The sequence below is a fragment of the Echiichthys vipera genome, assembly GCF_963691815.1.
Source record: "Echiichthys vipera genome assembly, chromosome: 5".
Taxonomy (NCBI): Eukaryota; Metazoa; Chordata; class Actinopteri; order Perciformes; family Trachinidae; genus Echiichthys; species Echiichthys vipera.
Window position 1 is genome coordinate 28,732,788 of NC_139830.1, and position 14,610 is coordinate 28,747,397.

Sequence of the window (14,610 nt, forward strand, 5' to 3'; positions counted from 1 at the left end):
CCTTGAAGAGACTTTCTGCTGAACAGTTAACACATGCCTGGGATACATTTAAAGTCAAATCTCATAAAAGATAACCAAGCGGCTCACCAGCGTCTTGTAAAATACATCGCCCACCTCAAGCCAAGAGAATAATGAGCGTGAACAACAGTTGAAGATTTAATAACTCATGTTTGGTAACTTTATTGTTTTTGCAAATATGCTCAGGAACACCCAGTAAATGTTTAAAAGACTGTGACACAATCTGTGCTAGCAAATGGAGACAGATCCACAGCGTTCACATGCACAACTCCACACGTTTACAAGGGACAGTGTAGATAAATACCAGAAGACAAAAGGGTGAAAAAGAGTGCAACAGTGATAGAGAACAAGATTACAGTCAACGGTGGACCTGCACAATGTCATCTACTTCTCCAGAACAGATAAAGCATTAACGCCGATATTGTCACGGTCTATAAAGCACGGCCTGCTCTAATTAACATTTGGCATAAATAATTGAGGCTCCAAAAACCAACAGCACTGTGCATCCTTTCCCAGGAATAATGTAACATCAAACATCTACTACTGATTGAAGCAGATAAGTACGGGAACATATTGCTGCCACAATTACAAAAACATAATCAGTTTTTTGTCATAAGGACAATCATCTCTTGTTTTAAAGAGATCTGTTAATGTTACAAGATAGTTTTCAGAGATCAACACACACAAAACCAACACGTCTCATTAAAACAAGAAATGTTTCTCATTATAACATGATAAGTTGCTTTTTTGTGAAAAAGGTCCACTCAGTGCCCAAAGAGATACTGTAGCCTTGACCATTCATGCAACATAACTGATGTAGACGTGATTTCACAGTTTAGTACATCTATGCCTAATTTCCAGAAGTAAGAAAACCTCGCACAGAATCACAGATTAAGATAGAAACGTTAGAAAATGAGAGAGTTTGCAGATATGTAGAAGCCAAGTTATACCAGGTGCGCTTCCATCCAGTTGTTGCATTCACATTTTCAATTTGAGAATTAAAAAAATGGTGGAAATGTCAAAAAAGAGAAGAAAACAACCCTCAAAATATTGCAAAAAAAGTCTATGAATAAAAGCAAAATACACATAGTGCATAGAAAATAAACCATGACGTAGGCGACACGAAGCCTGGGACTTACATATCTGCTGAAGAGACCAGATAATGGCCAAAACCTTATTAAAATAAATACATAGGTAATCAAAACATACTTCATCATGTTTTCTCATTGTTTTACCAACAAGTGCGATTTTATTGGTGTTCTTTTAATTGCACCATCTTGTTGCACCCTCTTCTCCTGCAATGGTTTATTGTTATTGACTGATAAACCAACTCCTAATATCCACACAGCAGTAGAGAATGAAACCACGCATACATTTGTCTTTTCTTTCACAGATTTTCTGAAAATGTGGTTATACTTGGGGCAACTTTTGGATGGAATCCTGGCTATTAATGAAAGTACCTCTGATGTGAGCTGTGGTTAAAACCACCTGTGTAGATGTGAATGTGAGTACGTTTAAAGTGTGTGAAAGACTGATGGTGAATTTTTACTCAGTGTAGGCCACCATCCTGCACACAATAAACAGATATAGGTAAAGGAGGCTGGATGGATGTATCTACAGCCATGTCTCATCCCAAGCACCAAATAAAAGAATCCACTTTAAACCACTCACACACTATTTCTAACTACTGTAGACTTTACTGTCCTCTCTTTAGGCATTGAGTGGATCTTGTTATTGTAAGAAAAATACCAACATTTCTTGTTTTAATGAGATTTTTGTGTAGTTTTGTGACATAATAATCAGGTCAAAGTGACAAGAAAAAAAAATGATTTCATTATGATCCTTAGAACGTAAAATATCTTCTGATAGCATGAAAAAGTTAAAGCAAGAAAATGTTCCTCTAATGATATACTGAGCAAACATGTGTTGTGTCATGGTGGCAGCCATATGCAGCAGTAGGTAACAGTATACATGTGAGGAAAGATAAACATAACGTGCTGTGTTGTATTGTTTTGTTTTTACGTTTCACATGGTAACATACATGGAATTCCTTCATCAGTACAGGCAAAGCAAAAGCAAATCTCTTCACAACTGTAACCTCGACATTCGGCACAATTTGACACAATAAAAAAACAGTTTCATTCCAGAAAGCTGCTTATGTTCTACTAAGGCAGGGTCAGTGGCTACACTGCAGCTGCTTTACTGCAGGACAGGCAGACAGAACTTCATCAAATCACCTTGTAAGGCAAAATCCAGTTAATAGCACTTCATAAGCGAGGATGCTCCTCTTTATCAGCACGAGCATCTTGAAAAAGACATAAATTAGTAAATCAAGCAAATAAATAGGTTAATAAATAGACTGAAACACAAGTTAACACAATGGAATGGGGGACTTTAAGACAAGGATGAAACCACTAAACTGGAATATGAGTGCAACACACTGGAATGATTGTAACATTATCTTTTTTTTTGTCAAACCTGGCATCAGAATCCTCCAGGATCTAACTGAATATGCAGATATTTTATATTGGATGCATTTTAAATGAAAGAATCTTGAATATCTGAATCACAATAGAACCCATTTAAACTCCATACTCCAAGTACGCAGTAGGAAGATTCACATAACTTCTCTAAATTGTAGTCGTATCATTATGGAACCTGAATTTGTTGCCAGAAGAGTTTGAGAAACTCTTTTTTACTGTGGATGACATCGTCATTGTGGCCAGCTGCAAATGAAGATTAACTACACAGTAATTTAAGACCGTCTGTGTTAAGACATTAGGGTTACACTGTGATAGAGATACTGTATGAGGACCATCTGTGTTATAAAATACTTTGGATATTTTCAGTAAATTACAAGTGTTTTCTGTTCATTGTCTTCATTTAACTGGGAAAGACGCACTGATTTTTATTTGTTTTGTTACCACTATGAAGGCCTAAATGCTTAGACTTTCCAAAGTGCAAAAACCTTCATTGAAATGTATAAAATGACAGCAGACTGTGTGGTGAGACCCATAAAACTCTCTTCAGATGGTTTCTAAGGTGACTGAACACAGTTATTACTTCATGACTACATGGTACTAGGGTTTGGTGATTGGACGAAAATACCTAGGTACATCAGCATTTTTTGTGGGCTATAGTTATCTTTTTTTTGTTGCTAATTTCATTGTCTGCCTTGAAAGAACAAGCCGCTGCTAAGCAGAGTCAGACAGATCCGCAGCATTTCCCCACCCAGCCCATAGTGACACAGACACATCTCACCCTCAGACTGGGAGCTGATCAATGCAGAAACGGTTAAAACGTTTAAATTTAAACTCAATGCCAAAAAAATAGACTTAAATTGTAAAATAAGAAAACTTGTGTGTCTCAGTGAGACGGATATATCGCCAATCACCCAACCCCACATGGCACTACGGCAGCAAAGTTGGAGTTCTGGAATAAATGACTGGATATATACACATCAGAACGTGTGTAACTCAGCTTATCAGGTCACAAGAATTCACTGAATGATCACATTGTACGTTTTGAGGTAAGTACAGAGTTGGGGGGGCTGCCTGGAACTGTCAGGCTGGAAGTTACTTTGTTAATCACCAGCTGGTTTTAACCAACAGAGCCTCCATCAGGTTGAAGTTATTTGTATCAGTAGCTCCATGATTGACAATTCAATTAAAGCTATTTTTAAAAAAAATCAAGCACAGAGACAATCATCAATGTAAGTATTTCTCTTACTTATTTTGCCTACAGTGACATGAGAAAAAAATATTCCACAGTGAGCAGTTTTCATAGGGACTACTTTCTCCGCAAAAGTAGTTCTATTGACAACTGTGGATTTTCCAGAGGAACAGGATGTTGCTTCTGTTTTTTTTAACCTAATGCTTTAACGCTGTGATCAACACAAATTCAATTCTAATGTTTTTGTGTGGAGGCAGATGTTTCAGACTGGATAGCACAGATAGATGCCAGTAAAAGGGAGTGAGACTCCAGCAGCTTATAATAAGGTCCACCTTATTAAATGGACCTGAACCAACAATTCCTAAATCCTTCATATACCTGTTTTTTGTGGAGGCCAGCCCTTATATGATTTAGACATTAACTGCACAGATAATTCTCCAAGGGACCTGTTAAAGGAACAGTGACGCATCTCTGAGGCCAGTAAAATATCTTATGGCCAACGCTTCACCACACCACATTACAGGATGTACTGTTCCTACACCTGGACATTTGCAGGTTAAGAAAAAAACACTGCTAGATATGTGATCCCTCAGGAAGGCTCAGCTTTAGGCAGTATAGCTCACGTTATGTCAGAATCACATGTGTGACTCGACACAGAGCCAGTGGGATATTGAAGAATGGGTCAACAGAGAATAGAAACAGTGATGCTAAATCCCAATAGAGCATTCTGAGATTTAAGGTGAGGGAAAAAGCAAATCCTGCTTCTCCAGATTAGAGCAACAGGTGTGGGGTTTTTCTACCCAGAAAATGCAAAAGGGGATAAGGGCAGACTGCGAAGACCATCTGAAGTGAGTTTAGTCAAAGCGGGGGGTTTAGCAAGCAGGAAGAGGCCTGATGCTGAGATCGGAGAGGGCTTTGCCACGTTTAGATGTGATCGGCACTTCAGACACGTTCTAAGATCAAACACAAACCAGGTGCTCATGTAATCAAAGCTGCTTCAAATGTAGTTTGTGTTAAAGTGTGTGTATATACAGGACACAATGTTCAGGAGCCTCATATGTCAACACCTAATTAAAGACAGACCTGAGGGACCTCAGAGTTTAAAGTGGGGACAGAGAATATTCAGTCTCACCCGAAAAATTCACCTTAACTCATCACAGAGCACTGGTATACCAGAATAGGAGCAGCCTCGCAGTCACACTGCTTTACAGCAACTCATCAGTGGTCAATGATCAGTTAGGAGGATGGAAACTAAAACAGGGTTTGCAGGTGTTCCTGAAGGGTTTCTCCTCATGCCAGCAGCTTCTCTGGGTTCCTGGAGAGGGTACGCAACAAGCTCCTCTGGAAGTCCTCCTCAGGCATTTCAGGAACCAGGAACTCCAGCAGAAGATCAAATATGCAGTAGACCAGATGTCTAAGGGAACACAGGAGCAGCAGTCAGCATCTTTTCTTTCCTGACTTAACGTGAATGAGACGGGGAGAGGAGATGCTATGCTAACATAGCCCATGTGAGGCCCCTTGGTTGGACTTAGTCTTAGTTGTTATGAAAAACATAGTGAATAACAACCCTCTTGTAAAAACCTGTTAGGGTAGAGTTAAATACCAGCATTACATGACACTAAAATGCTGTTTATTAATCATGTAGAGATGGAACAGCAGTATTGTTAAAATGTCAATATAAAAGTGATTTATAATGAATACCAGAAAGCAAGTTACCGCATTATGCACTTTTTGTTTGCATAAAACTTAAAATAATACCATGGCCTAATATAAACACATAAAAGGTTGAAGAAAGAGCTCTGTTAGCTCTTAGCTTTATTAGCACCAATATAAAGGAAACAGTGAGTTTTCAAAGCTCAGTGATCAAAGATGGTTTGATCAATTGGTTTTAGTAATACTAACCCTCAGGAATTTTAATACAGTTTATGGTTAAACCAGTAACCCTTTCATCCCTTTAATTATGTGAAAGAAAAATTGGTAAATTCGAAATTTGCCTTTTCCAAATGTATGTTTTTAATATGGAGTCGTCACAAAAATATTAACTTACTAATATTTACTGCCAAGTACCCTTAGCTAGGTTAGTTTAGTCAATATTTCTCTTGCACTCTAAACTGAACACTACTAACGATAAAAACAGATATCTCTGCATGTACGCAGATCTAAATTAAAAAAAAAAAACAATATCTATATTCACAAAACATTGGCACACAGTTTTAGATATCATCTGGCCGCATGCAACTACTTGTTTGAGTTTGGCTACCACTTGTGAGGCTACTGTGAGTTCCTGTTAACATAGTTGATTACTTTTGATAAGATGGCCCAACAGATGTTTCATGGCAACATCTTTATACATTACTAAAGTCTTTACTAGAGTATTTATGTTTTAATTGCACAGATTTAGTAAGTATTAAGTCCCACACTTTTCTCCAGTTTGCTGTTTCACTTAAGTAAGTTGTTGTCGATGACCAGTGGAGGGACATTCTGAAACTGGTCCACTCATCTTCGATTGGTGCCAGGCACGGCCTGTTTCAGTGGAAGGTGCTCCATAGAGCCCATTCACCAACGTTAAACTGGCTAAGATATACCCTAGTCACAGTGATGCTTGTAACCGCTGTAAGCAGTCCCCAGCCGACCACACACACATGTTCTGGACGTGCCTGAAGCTTGCTGAATTTTGGGCCAATATATTCCAAACCCTCAAACAGGCTCTCAACACAAATTTGGACCCACTGCTGCTTTTATTAGCAATAGAATCACTGTTATTCTTGTCGATGCTGAGGACACTTCCTAGTGCTTGAAGGAGAGACACACCCCCCCCCTCCCATTTATTTATTTATTTTTTGTTGTCTTTCTCTTTCTTGAATTACAGTAATTATTTTTTTGCTATTAGTTTTAGTGTGTTTTTCTCTCTTTTTTTTTTTCTTTTTTTTTTTAACTTTTCCTTACTTTATCTACTTTTGTTACACGTTATTCGGTTACTTGTTTTTTCTTTTTATTATGACCTTGTCTGATGTGGGTTGTTGGGGGGGATAGCAGGATTCATGTTGTGGTTTTTTTGTCTGTGGTTTTCTTTTTTTTCTTCACCTTAAAGCAGATGTACTGTAAATGGGTTTTACTTGTTTCTGTGTTAAGGTCTGCAAAAATCAATAAAAAATTTGAAGAAAAAAAAAGTAAGTCGTTGTCATATGTAGTAAGATGTCATATTATGATCCTCTATGGACGAAGATCACTAGATAAGGCTCCTGCAAACATATATTAAAGTTTAGAGCATCCTGCTCTTCTTCAGTGGACGAGCATCATCACTGAGACATCAGCTAATGTCTATTTAAGGTGACAGGATTCACAGTCAATGTCGGGACAAAAATAACGTCATAAGGGTCAGGAGGTTCTCACACAGAATTCAGACAGAATGCTCAGCTCCGGACATTACCCGGGAGTACATTGAGCTCCATCATTACCAAATGGAAACCAGTAAGAATTCCTGAAGAGCTCTTCATCCATCTCCATTCAGTAACCATGCAAGAAAAGCCTTAATCAAATCCAAGATGCAAATGAAGTCTTTCACAAATTAAAACAGGAAATTCAAGAATTTTCAATATTTGGTTTAGTAGATTGCACCCTGATGTCTGTCTCAGACTCTGTATAGCAAATCCAGACACCACATGAGGTGGAGCTGACTGATTTCAACCTGTTTGTTTCTCCATCTCTAAACCTTTTTATACCTCTCCAGCTGTTTAATCAAATGCCTGTTGAAATGAGTCCACTGACTGCAGGCGAGCTTCTCTCATGTGTCTGTGTGGAAGTGAGCACGTCCACTCCCTGCTCACTTGATTAGACACCTCTGCTTGTTAACGACAGCCAGCAGCTCCAAGGAGCAAACCATGTGGCTGCACCCGAGTATACAGAGCATGCAGGCACATTCAGGAGGATTATCAGGTACTCTTTTAACGTCAGATTGGACATGACCTGTGAGTACAGTGAATGGTGCATTGTCTTTATTGTTGCTGGATGTGCTATTTCCAAAAGAAACACCCCTTCAGATCATTTTACTACATTGCATAGCGTTTGCTACAAATAGAGTGAAATAGAAAACCAAATAAATATCTGATAAATAGAGGTGAGTATCAGACATATCAATGTCAAAACAAGACCATACAGCCATGCTAAAGCTGGATGAAAAGTCAAAGGATCCAAGTTATTTTGAGTCAGCCTGATGGGAACATGAATTTGTGCACCAAATTTGGCCAAACTTGGCTTGGGAACCGGAGGGTTGTCAGTTCAAGTCACGCATACGGACCAAGTATGGAGGTGAACTGGTAACTGAAGAGTTGTCAGTTCACCTCATGGGCACTGCTGGGGTTCCATTGAGCAAGGCCCCAAACCCCCAGCTGCTCAGAGCGCCCATTCCACAGACAGCCCCACTCTGTCGTCTCTCCATGTGATGCATGTGTTTAGCTCCCGCTTGCATATGTGTATTTCGGGGGTTAGCATGCTAAAAATGTGCACAGCTGTACAGCAGAGGTTAATGGGATAGTTTTGCAGATTTTTGGTCATAAACCACAAGTTAATAACACAAATTAAAATGTGACCAGATGATGGCACTGAGTTTAAGGTCAGAGGATGTCCAAAGCACTGGATTCATCCTCTGGGGACTAAATATGTCTTTTTATGGTTATACATCCTGTATTTGAGATATTTCAGTCTGGACTGTCCCTTGAGCCACGCCACTAGTACGGGTAAAAATGTATTGATAGAAATGGCTTCTGTCAATGGATTTTGTCACTTTTATTGTTTTGTTCCTTTTCTGCTTCTTTTCAGGAACTACAGGTCCAATGGGACCAATGTTTTTGCCTGTATTTGTTAACAGTTTGGAGAATCTGCATCATGGAAAGTTATGCCGAATAGCTATGAGCACTTCCTTTTTATACTGCAACCATGTATGGACAGACAACAACTACTGGTTAAGCTCAGATCTTTCCAGTCTGGAAAGATCTGAGCTTATAAAAAACCTATTGTCTCTATGATTTCTATGTAGATTCACAGACATTTATCAGTCAGTGTGTATCACGTCTGAGTTTCAACTAGGATAAGAATCTGAGAAGAAGGGGTGCAAAGGAATCACCAAGTGTTTTTTTTCCTCTTCTCCATACTTTCCCAATGCACTGGTGCCCTAAAGGCGGAGTGCTTACACCAAAAAGTGCAAGTCAATGTAATACATTGGTCACTGAGTGTATTGTGAATATTCACCTGTTAATATAGGGGTCTTGAAGAGAGTCCAGTGCAGTCTGCCAGCTGAGTTTGTACTTGTCTGAGCCCAACATGTCTGAGACCAGCTCTAGAGACACAAAGACAAAGACACAGAATTATAGAACACAACGTAAGCAGCTGTTTGTTGTGTCTATCCCTCTCTCATATTTGGAAGTTGAGGCATAATTTTATTGCTAGAGTTAAAACATAATTTACACTAGGGCCTGACTGATATTGGAATTTTGAGGCTGATATTAGAGAGCATGAAATCTGAACAATATATATTGGCTGGTATTGGTTTTTCACATAACCCCAAAAAAGTATGTATTGGCCTGGCACTAACATACATTTTTGGCTCCACATTGTAACATTTTGCCTGCGTGTACATGAACCTGGTAGAAGTCTCATCAGAGAGTGTAAGGCTTGTTGCTTGGTGTTGTCCTTCTGCTGCTGGCTGCGTTCAAGTCTAGGGGCCGTAGGCAGAGCTCCTCCTGGCCACACGGACTCCTGGATGACCTGCAGGTACGCCACCCAGTACGCAGTGCATGTCAGGTTGGCTACGCTCACATTCAGCCAGCTGAAATTTGCAAACACACAACAGTGGTTTTAAGTTAGGACAGTTGATGAGTCGAGTCTCTAACTGGTCTCTGACCAAGAGGTCTGCATTTTCTATAATGTCCCTCTCACAACTGTTTTTTTTTTCATTTTAAGACATTTGTGTTGTATTTTTGTGCTTTTGGTGGACTGAAACAATCCCCTCTTGAGGCTTGATCACATCAGCATTTAAATCAATAAAACTTAGCTGCAAACTCAAATGATTTCAATAGTATTGACACTATCGGTGGATTTTGCTAGCAGGGGTGAGGTCCATTCAACCCACAAATTTACACCCACGGGGGTAATAGCAAGCCATCTTGACAGTAGTGACCTGAAAGGGACAGAGAGCCGGAGTGCAAAATGGAGGTAGCTATCATAGCTTATTAGCTGTGTTGCATCAGGAACTTTGGAGGTTAATGGTTCAGGAAGTAGTTGTTGGCAATGAAATCTTAGGCCTTGGCCACCCTCCAGCAATGCTCATTTAATAAGCATAAAAATAAAATCATGCAAGTAAAACCAAAATCTGGACCCAGAACAAAAATAAATAGAGAAAGCTAGGATGAAGCGCTAAAAAATAAACAGAATGCAAATTAGGTCATTTAATTTTAGGCAATACTGCAAATGAATAAAACAGACTGACAGGAAAATAATAATAATAGATAAATACATGTACACATATATATATGGGTAGTCACATGGTCATAGCATGGACAAGCAAATGTCACCACCACTTTCCATAAAAGTTATCTTATAGCAAGGTACAATGACCTTGGCAACAGTTGGTTAACCTCCTGACTTAAAGGTCATACAAAGCAGTCCATGTGCTGTGACCTTTTCATCATGCCTGACCAGACCAGTACTGAATGATCCTGGCCTTAGACCAGACAATCCCCTTAAATGTAACTCACGCCTCGTTGCATTCCCACGCGGATTTGTGCAGCAGAGGAGTCCGACCTGGCACAGTCTCACACTGGAAGTGATCTAAAACTGAGCCCATTTCCCTCCTGTCATCCACATAACTGCTGGATTTAAGGTCTTGTGATAAGTAAATTCAATAGGCTCAGGTTAGCTGGGGGACGTTGACACTTTCGTTCTGACCTGACCTTTTTCACGCCAAGATTTACCATCTGAGGGGTGAAAACACAGCCAGTCGCCATCCAGACTGGACAAGAAGGTTATTTAAAGCACCAAGTAAAAGCTAAAAGCAACATCTCAATGTAGCTCAAGTATTCAAGCATTGTACAGGTCAGGAGCGTTAAGCTGTGGGAGATGCTAGCTAAATGGAAGTATTCTAAATGAAAACATTGCAACTAAGCATAAACAAAACGGTGGTGTGCAAGACCTTGAATAAGATCATTTCAGATATTGTGAGTTTCCAGGACTAACAGACCCTAAAAGTATAACACAATGCAGATGCTGTTATGCAACGTTGTTCAAAACCTCAGAGTTCTGTTAAAAAGAACCAGGAACCTCCCTCTGGGCCTAATGTTCTGCTTCTTATGCTCACTGCATGTGGCCCCTAATAAAGTAATTTCATTAGCTTGTTCTGGCCAGTTACCACACTGCTGAGCTGCACTTAGAGAAGCTATGGATGGGCAAGTTGTGCCAGCCACAGTTTTTTGGTTTTCACCATTTTAAACGTTTTTATTATTTTGTCTTCCATAACAGCACTAGATATGCCAAATCCTTAATAAACTGATGGTAAATCAGAATGTGAAATACTTTATTGATACACATGATAAGTCTATATCCAAAAACAGATGTATACCAGAAAAAAGCACCCCAAGTTGTCTATGTTCTGATTTATGGCAATAAAACAAGGAAATGAAAGAAAATAATGTTCAGGGTTAGGGGGTGTTGCTAGCATACATGTTAACAAAATAACCTGTTTCCACACGTCTTTATAATATATATTATATACCGTTTTATCTCTGTGCAACAACAACTGGGCCGTGTTCCAAATGCAACACATACATAAGTCTCTATTGCAACAGGCGACCCCTTTGCCCGGGTTTCCCATCTAACTGTTTTTTGCGCTCTCATTTGCTCTTGGACTTCCAGAGAGGTCCAGATATTTAGCATGCTAGATATCTGGAACTTGTCTGCAGAGCACCTTTGATAAGTTCCCACATATCACAGATTTGCGAGCGCCAAGCCAATGGTGATTTGCGCACTCACACTGTCGTTCTGTCCCGGGCCAACACCGGTTTTTCAGCTAAAGCCTAGTACCTTTAAGCAGTGTGAGTGCACCCGTTCCGCGCATAACAGCCGACCACGGCCCGCTTGAAAGATGTGGGCTTTAGCGGAGCCGTTTGCACATGTACGAGCACGAGCGTGCGCACAAGTACGAGCACGAGCCCTACGGCGGTAGCGTTATGTGCGCCTGTTCGGACATAGTAAATAGAAGGACGGACCATGCGTGGACATTTAACAACAACAACAATGGCGGTGAAAGGTTCACGTTGGTGTGATGCGGAGGTGGAGTGTTTACTGCAGATTTTGTTCGGATGAAAATATTCAAAAACAGTCGACAAGACGCACAAAAACTCAGAGGTCTGTGGAAAGATTTGTAAACAAAGCCACACACACGCGATCAATGCGTGTGACGTGTGACGGCGTGATGGCGTATGGACAGCAAGAAGTATTGGCCGAGGCCCTGACAGTGTGAGTACAAAGGTGGCTGGGGCGCGGGGGAAGAGGGAGGGGGGACAAGTACCCTAAAGCCCAGGTCGCGGTGCGGAAGGACAGTGTGAGTGCGTCCTTAGAGTTTTGCTGGGGAGCCCAAAATCTGTTGGCGAGTGGAAAATCAGGACTAGGATTTAAAGGTAAATTCTACACTCACATATGCACAGATAATATTGCAAATTGTGCGAGCATGTAAAGTGTCCTTAACACTGAAGTCAAGCTTCAACCCCAGTAACATGAGTGTATTTTGGTAAAGGCTGGTTAAAGCTTGGCAGGTGGACAATGAAGTTGTCATACCAGTCAGAGACAAACTCACTAAATCACACAGAGTTATGACCGGCCTCTGCAAACAGGAATATATGGAGACTGACAGCTAGACACAATAAAGAGCTGGAGCACTGAGACATTATTTGGACTAATTTACAGTTTGTCAGGAATTCCACAGTCACTTTAGTGATACAACTGTAAACGATTAAAACTCTTGATGGTTACATACTGCTGCAGGAGAAAAAAATGTTTAGCGTTCCTAAAGGGCTTGAGGCGACTGCCACACATTAATTTTGACGTTTTAGATTTTGACTGGGAGACATAGAGGAAGCAAAACTTTTCTACAGTGGCAGGCAAGTGGTAGAAAATATAGTTGTAAACAAACATAAATAAGAAAGAGAACCATTTTCCCGTATGTAGTTGTAAACAAATATAAAGACATCATGCATTTGAGAGCATTCTCCTTCTTGGTTTTGCGCAGTGCAATGGTTGCCTTATTATCATGGTAAAAGAAAGAGATTTAGAGCTGGACGTGTTGAACAGTAGCTGTCTTACACATCACTGCAACCAGTCTAACCCTAGCCTAAAAGATCCTACCCCACAGATGGCATGTATTCATCCTCTTTGATGCAAACACATTTAGTTTACAAAACAGTTTTAACTCACTTGACCCTATCACACAATCCTCACCAGATTTCAGTTTACTCATTAGCCATACAACAGTAAATCCAAAACAAATGTTCCACAGCAAGCAAGTTAGTGGACCTTGAGTTGAGAGTGTTTTGTCAGCTGCAGTTTCAAAGGTCGAGAATCACGCTCAAATAAAAGGTTATTGTACAATGACTGGCAAGGAACATTGACACACATTAAGGGTCTTTAAAAGGTATCCTGTGGAGTTTTTAACCTTTGGTAGCACAATGGAGCAGTTTTGTAATGAGGGGGTCCCTGTTTAGTTTGTCTCGTGAGCATGAGGATGCAGATGCACACACACACACACACACACACACGAGTGACGGGCTGCACATTCCAGCCAGTAGTTTCTCACTAATCCACTGATTGACAGGTGGAAGTAACATGACAACAGCAATGTGCCAGCACAGACAGGGAAGAAGAAGGCCGCAAGATGGTAAACATGGATGTCAACAGTGCAGGTTTGAAAATATAAAGGCAATGCACACTTCACACTAAAACTACAGTCGTATGCAAAAGTTTGGACACCCCTTAGGAAAATCATTACATCCGTTTGTCACTTAGTGAGCTTTTGAAGCAGCAACTTCATTTTAACATATGTTATACCTCATGGAAACAGAAACATCTCAGTAGTGAAACCATTTTTATTGGTCCAACAGAATATTTTTTATGTGCATTTAAACCCCAAAGAAATAATTCCATTAATATTTAGTAGAGCCTCCTTTTGCTGCTAGAACAGCCTGTAGACGCCTCCTATAGCCACAGACAAGTCCCTGAAGTCTGGCAGGTGGTATTTTGGCCCTTTCCTCCTTACAAAAGGCCTCCAGCACAGTCAGGTTTCTTGGCCTCCGTGCGTACACAGCCTGCTTCAAATCAATCCATACATTTTCAATGATATTAAGGTCTGGGTACTGGGATGGCCATTCCAGAAGATTGTACTTGTGCATCTGCATGAATTCCTTGGTGGATTTTGAACAGTGCTTAGGATTATTGTCCTGCTGAAAAATTCAACCCCGGCGTAGCTTCAACTTTGTGACAGATTCTTGAACATTCTTGTCAAGAATCTGCTGATACTGAGAGGAATTCATGTGGCCCTCAACTTTTCCTGGTGCAAAGTACGCTGGATTGTGGAACGATGAACAACTACACCATCAGTAGCCAGGTGTTCTTGTAGTTCTCTGGATGTGGTCTGTGGCTTGTCTGTGACCGTTCTAACCATCCTTCGCCTGTGCCTTTCTTGTATTTTTCTTGGCCTACCACATCTTTCCTTCACAAGGACTGTTCCTGTGGCCTTCCATTTCTGCACAACATTTCTGACTGTGGAGACAGACAGTCCAAACCTTCTTGATAATTTCTTGTACCCTTCTCCTAATTCATGATAATGAATTATCTTTGTTTTTAGGTCCGTGGAGAGTTGTTTAGATGCCCTCATGT

The 14,610-nt window shown here is 40.3% G+C and overlaps 1 protein-coding gene across 1 annotated transcript in view; it reads right to left on the reverse strand.

The window, feature by feature from the left end:
- Nucleotides 1-204: 204 nt before the first annotated feature.
- The window catches only part of snx19b (sorting nexin 19b), a gene marked incomplete at its 5' end in the record, with an annotated part of 62,051 nt that continues 47,645 nt past the window's right edge, over nt 205-14,610 (reverse strand). The window contains 3 exon segments of the mRNA XM_083913823.1: nt 205-5,104; nt 8,938-9,025; nt 9,330-9,514. Coding sequence (XP_083769949.1) covers nt 4,981-5,104; nt 8,938-9,025; nt 9,330-9,514 — 397 coding nt within the window. The 3' untranslated portion in view covers nt 205-4,980.